The sequence below is a fragment of the Salvia splendens genome, chromosome 18 (genome assembly GCF_004379255.2).
Source record: "Salvia splendens isolate huo1 chromosome 18, SspV2, whole genome shotgun sequence".
NCBI classification, from domain to species: Eukaryota; Viridiplantae; Streptophyta; class Magnoliopsida; order Lamiales; family Lamiaceae; genus Salvia; species Salvia splendens.
The window spans coordinates 2,837,483-2,844,418 of record NC_056049.1 but is presented as its reverse complement, the minus strand read 5'-3'; the positions used below and the strand labels follow the sequence as shown (position 1 = coordinate 2,844,418).

Here is a 6,936-nt window from a genome sequence, read left to right as displayed (position 1 = left end):
GGGAACAACTTGTTAAAGAAATTACCAGAGAGCATGCGCCATTTGGTTGAACTGCAAACTCTCTTTCTTTCGAAGAGATTGATGGAGAAATTGGGGATTTGAATCGATTAACAAAACTTGACTTAGGTTTCATTTTCTCTTTTGTTTTATATTTGTTAGAAAATATAATGCGGAAAATAAAAGACTATTGCAGAAAGTAAAAGATGGGGAGAACTTCAAAGACTACATTGTGAATGACTTGAATTGATTATCTCAATGGTTACAAAACCTTTTATAGGCTCTAATTTTAGCTATACATGGAAAATATATTCTAATTATACTAATATCCTTTGTATTTGATTTTCCATAATCTTTAATTATTTTCCTTCTTTATTCTTGCCATAGAATCATCCCTTGCCTTCTTGTTCTCCAATTAATTAATTTCCTTATTCCAACACTATTATATTCATTTCGCTTCTTTAGTTGAATACCAAAACTTACCAGAGTTTTAAATACTTAAGAGCATCATCAGCCTCAAAACTGACATCTACTTTATTTTGCTTCAAACTTGAAAGTATGTTCTAAAATCTACTCAGATAATAAACAGTTAAATAAACCAAAAATAACCCAGATGTCTTTTACCTTCACTACTGGTCAACCTTTGTTGCGCATTTGGCTCGTCTTCCAAACAACAAGAATTTCCTTCAGAAGTCATCATACCTGCATATATTGGTGTAAAAAGAATACTAGTCTGACTAGCCATTTCATCAAACACTTGGGGCCTGAAACAAAAATTACTTCAAACTTCATCAAATCGCCTAATAAAACTCATTTCAAAACTATATAGTAGTATGTGATTAAAACGTACGGTAGCAACAATAGATTACCATGTAAATGTAATCGAATCCTACAATATGTCGAATTTGGTTGGTTAATTTACAAGTTTTGTGACAAGTTAGTCGGAAAGAAGAAACAACTGTACATTGGGAAGACAGATGATGAGATGATGGCATGGACCGCGTGGTGGTTGATAGCTACGTTGGTTATTACAACATCGACGATGATTTTATGCGAGCGAAATGGAGTACATAGCACAACGAATATGAAGAGAATCCGGTGGCCCCTAGCATTTTTTTTATGGAATGACTGAATTAAGGAGATGTACATCGTTCTGATGTTGTGCTTATATGAATGCTGACTGCATAAGGTTTTTGATACATCACATTAGCTTCACTTGTTGTTCAATGTTATCATTCTTCACTGGTTTAGATTACCAATCATTCAAATTGGCTTCATTAAGTTAGTGGAAATTGAAAGGATATAACTGCATCAAGCCATCACAAAACTAAAGTGAAAATGATGATAATTTTATAGGCTTCAAATTTGGAATACAACATGAAAACCAAAGTTAAAATGCAAAAGGATATAGTTACAACATAAGATCACACCGTGAGCTCTACGCTCAAATACATCCCAAGTTGTAAAGGCTGTTATTCGAGCACTTACAACGTTGAATGAGAGTTGAGACACCAAAAACTTCGAGAAATAAAGAACAAACAAACATACCATCCACCTTGACGAAGAAAAAAGCCTGCCTTTTGAATTTGCCAATCCTCTAGCTTCCGCGGTTGTGTCTTGATTCGGTCAGGTGTCAGCCTTCTAAGCTACATGGTGAAGTTAGGACGTTATACCATTTGTACTGGCAAGCCAACCACCCAAGCAATTCGAACAAACAAGTAGAACAACCAATGAGCTCCGCACGTGTTATCAAGTCCGTGGAAGAACCATACGCCTTCAGATAGGGCACAAATACCGGACAAGTATAAGAGGTGGATGTACTCTAGACATTGCAAAAGAGTGAGATTAGCACTTAGTAATCATCCAACTCCACAAGTTGGGCCCTTCTCTCAGCAGCTTTCTTTCTAATGAAAATTCCCCATCTTAGAGCCGCTTTAAGTTTAAGCCACCCAACAACAGCTTTTCCAGATGAACGTGCACGGTCCTCACCAAAACTGAAGCTTGGAGGTGAGAATGGGTTGTAAGTTGAGGATGGAAAACCTTGCTCGTTGGCACTGAAAGAAGCATGGCCATTCCCATTCATACTAAACATGCGCAGTAGATGCTGCATATCATCATTTTCTAGCATTTCGTGAGTTCTTACACGAATTTCGTCCTCAGGGATGTCCTCCAGCGCCCTATAGGAAGTAAGATTCGGGGTGACACTGGTAGGGAAGCTGGGAGAGGTTGACAGTGGTGGACCAAGAGCGAGCATGTTATCATTTCCAGATGGCTGAGATTGTTGCATTGTACTCATGAGCTGGTTAGGAGGATATGAAGGGCTCTCCAATTGCATAGAAACATTGAGATTCATATTGTGCGGTTGAGTAGGAAACTGATTTCCAACATTTTCATGATGAGCTGGAGAAAAACAAAAGCAGACACTGTGAGCAGAATTCGTATTAATGCGGAACCTGAGAGGGCATATTGAGAATAGCTAAAAAATGAAAAGCTCCAAAAGAAACTTTTCACAGTTCATGGGGTAATCAAGGAACTGAGATCAGACATTCAAGGGATAGAACCACTGGCATTTAGAAAGAAATCAATTAAATAGAGAGGAAATCCCAAGAACATCACAAGGAAAAATATATGCCACTTTTCACGGCAAGATATGCCCATTTTCTGCAACCTGGTCAAAATAATTATCCCTAAAATGCAGTACCGCATTAAGCCGTGCTTTTGGTTACCTCTTGTAGCCAGTCCAGGGGTGACAGGACTATGTTCAACATGATCTGATGCTGGGAGAGTAGGTAGAGTAAGGTGATCAAAAGAATTAGGCTGATATTGCGATTGAATCCTGTGATCATTTTGAGCATCTGGACTCTTATTTTGATCGAAACCCAGAAAAGATTTGCTATCATATTCTATGACATCCGTCCAGTTATCATACGCCTTCTTCACTAATGTATCAACAAAGACCTGCCATGAAAACGTATATAAGCTATCTGTCTAACTGCTCATTTCATTTGGCAAAAAAACAAATTTCTTGCCACTAATTCTTTATTGGACCGTTCAAACAGCCAATTTACATTTTAGTAACAACTGAGTTACGGGAGGCCAGAAAAGAGGGGAACATCAGATGTGTAGTAAACTATGGTGTAATGGTGACAGGAAGCAAAATCAGTACAGTTGGCTATCTATTATCCAGTACCTGTTTATGAAGAATTAACCCATGAAATTGTTTACTGGCCCCTACCAATTTTCTTAATAATAATAATAATAAAATTGCTTGCAAACTAACTATGTCTTGACATAGGCTCAACTGTGGTAAGGCAGCCAAAAATATGATACCATCAAAGAAATTTTAGCCCTTTTCCTAAAGAGAGTAGGCAACATTTTCCAAAACATAGTCATGCAAGTAAAAAAAATTAATTAGACGCCCACTAACATTACTATTTTGAAATCACCGACCTTCTGATTGTCAGAAAGGGAATCAACTGAATGATACTGTCCACCAGCAATCAGACCACTCAACTCATAGATATCATCGAATATGACTCCCACATTTCTTGGTTCATCAGGATAGTACACATAGAGTTTTCCACCCAAGACGCATGTCTTTGAGTGTTGTTCGAGAACATCCCACATCTTATTTGACATTCCACTTCCCAGTATCTGCAATGGTCAAAGAGCAATCCATTATGAGCATGCAGGAAGGACTATATGAAAGAGACAGCATGAGAAGAAGATATCTCACATGTCGAAGTTTCTGTGGATCTCTCACTACAAGTCGCAAGAAGTCTTCCACTGTAAATATCCCAGCTTTATTAAGCCTCTTATGAAACGACCCATCTTTACCAATCTTCTCCAATCTCCAAACTTCATCATTAAGTGCCGGCGGATAATGTTTCTTGTATACTACAAATATTAAACAAGTAAAACAAACTTACATCTCAGGATGAGCATGATGTTAGAGCAAATGCTGTTTTAATCAAAACTAAGCTTACATTCCCCTCTGTGATCCTTGACAGTAAAGGCATCTGTTTTGGCTTCTCGGATTCGAATGCCTTCACAAATACCAGAGGCAACTTTTAGACCAAGTCTAAATTTTCTGCTCCGAATCCAACTAGAGTTGTCAGTGAATGTCAGCTCCCCAATGGTACCAACGCCTTGCTTTAAGGTCACTTGCAAGTCTCCAGTAAGCAGCGGCCGCTTTCCCTCTCGCTCTTTCACAATATGAGACTCAAATGTTTCCTGACTCCAGTCATCATCATCCTCATTGTTGAAATCACCTTCAAGCACAACAACATCTAATTTGACTGAAGACTCTGAACCTGATGTCACTAAATGGCCTGTATTTGCATCTAGCAAGACAATATAGATCGCAGTACCCTGCTCTCCCTCCACTTTTCCACCTGTAAATAGAGGCAGCGACAACTTCGACCTGAACTGAAGCTGCAAATTTCTACCATCAGGGCCCTCAATTCTTTTTGGAGAAACCCTGCATGTTGATGGTGGAAATCTATTTAACATGAAACCAGAGCATAACAAAATGTTCTATATTTACTTAAGAGTGAGCATAAGAAATATTCTAACTAAACTACTTGAACCAATCAAACAAAATATAGAACAACGGTCATCAGCTAAAGAAACTGTAAGCCATAGTATCATACCTTCCATTTAATTTGGCCGGGCCCAGTTTTGCCAAGGCACGCTCTACCTCTTCACTAACCTGGTAGTAGTCAAAGACTCAAAATGTCATTTCATTCATAAATTACAGGCCATGGATTATCATCCACAATAAGCAGTATTTGGAAAGTAAGTAAAGCAAGTTAAGCATCTAGCATATACGTATCAAACCAGTCAGATAACCAAAAAAATTGACCTTAGCAATAGCATATATTGCAATCTATTTACTACATATAGAATCAATAATACCTACTATAATGGGCCTCAAGCATTGGTAACACTGGATGAGTATTCGTACCAAAATGGACTATAATCTTACCACTCTACGAAGAATTGGTTCCAATGATGAGCATAGCTTTTGTAGGCTGTCCACTTTAAGAGCCTCAACAATAACACTGCATTAATGATGAATCATACATTACAAAGTGCCTAGCCAGCCAATCCTTAGAAACACAGCAACATTATTACATTGCTTCTAAGCGTTTGAAAATCTTCACATATACGCAAGATGAGAGCACTGTAGTTTGATACGAGCAGTTGTCTTAGCAGCAAAAAAAATGTGAGGACCAAACCAGAACTAAGAGCACACATCACACTGAACTGAATCTACTATAGATCAGCTAAAGTTGCAATCAGTTCACTCTCGCTATTACAACTTAGCTAACTAAAGTTTTACTTACCATTGAAACTTATCTAAATAAGATACATCAAATGGAGCATAATTTTGCATTCTGAGGCACTGAGCTAACAACTATAACGAATGGTTGCATTATTCCACTAAAAAATTCAATCACATACGACGGTTCTAGTACTAATCTCATGACATATACTGATGATATACATGGAAAGGCATCATGTACCTCCTAAAACCACTGCAACAAAACGGTCCAAGAATTTTTCATAGAGCATATACATGACAGTTTTTTCTCAATCTATCTCCTAAAGTCTTTGTTACTAAGCGAGCACTCGCTTTGCAGCACCATTACCAGCTACTCAAATATCAACATAATTTTTAACTCAATTCACATCACAAAAATAAAATAAATTATAGCAATAGTATTGATCATCTCTGATCAACTTAACTCAGATATCACATACATATAGCAAACACAACAGGCGCATAAAAAATTAATTTAACCCCAAAAATCACCCCCGCAAAAAAAGTCAACTCATCTGAAACTTCCCCCACTCCAGCTGAATCTCACTGCAATTTTGAGAATTCAAGCACAATGTACTCTCCATGAGCTACGAATACTTTCCAATAGCAATGATGCTCGCAAAATATACACATAATATCTGATATCTCTGATCATCTAGGTAAACCTAGAGGTCGAAGTTAATTAGAAATTTAGAATACCTAGCGAGAGCGGGTCGTTTCCTATCCGGTTGACCTTCCTCGCTACCGCTCGGATCCAAACTTCGCTTCTCTCTCGCCGCCATACCGCTAGCTGCTTCCATATACTGCCTCTGCATCTTCGCAACAGTTTCCTTATTTTCAAATTCTGAAAAAAGGAATGCACGCCTCCAATAATACTATTTAATTCAGGAAAAAACAAGGAGTTTTTTAATACAGATCAGATCTGATCCGATCCACTTCCGATAATTTATCATGAACTGACTGAAAATTTTTGAGTGAAATTGAAGCGAACGTGGGAAGATTCCGACAGTGAAAAATGGGGATATAAGGAGCCGAAAGCGGGAAAAAAAATTGAAATTGCCGGGAACGAGGAGAGAGGTTTCTGGGGAGTTTCAACGAAGCATCGCAGCAACTTCCTTCAGCTCATATGAGTATTCAACATTTCTATTGTGGTGGCTTGGAATAGTAATATTGGCCGTTTCTGCTTTTCCACTCTTTTAATTTAATTTTTTTTCTACTTCACTTAATATAACGTGATTAGGGCCAGTGATAAAAAAAAATTCATCATTTTTAGATAACACAAATGTAATTTTTAGATTATTTGTGAAAATTGGATTTTAAAAATACGGAGGACACTTTTATATTGTTTGTGACATCTATTTTGATAAAAAAAAACTAAGAGAGAACATCTTTTTTGGTCCACGAACTTTACCAAAGTATCATTTTAGGTCCGTGAACTTTGAAAATACTATCATTTAAGATCCACCAACTATGAGTTAATATCATTTGAAGTACTTATTACTATTTTCAAGTTTTTTTGGATGAAAATACCCTCAATACCTTAACGGGTGTATATTTTTAATAAATTTATCATATACTCGTATTTTTTTATAAATATCTTTACAATATATTTT

The 6,936-nt window shown here is 37.2% G+C and overlaps 1 protein-coding gene across 1 annotated transcript; it reads right to left on the bottom strand.

Moving 5' to 3' along the window:
- Positions 1-1,325: 1,325 nt before the first annotated feature.
- On the bottom strand, positions 1,326-6,468 carry LOC121777269 (calmodulin-binding protein 60 C-like). Its single transcript, XM_042174460.1, has 8 exons — positions 6,023-6,468; positions 4,985-5,060; positions 4,650-4,708; positions 3,984-4,477; positions 3,734-3,894; positions 3,448-3,651; positions 2,724-2,955; positions 1,326-2,397 (listed from the first exon to the last, which is right to left on the bottom strand). Exons 1-8 carry the CDS (start codon positions 6,136-6,138, stop codon positions 1,850-1,852), a joined length of 1,890 nt encoding a protein of 629 aa, XP_042030394.1. The 5' UTR covers positions 6,139-6,468; the 3' UTR covers positions 1,326-1,849.
- Positions 6,469-6,936: the final 468 nt, after the last annotated feature.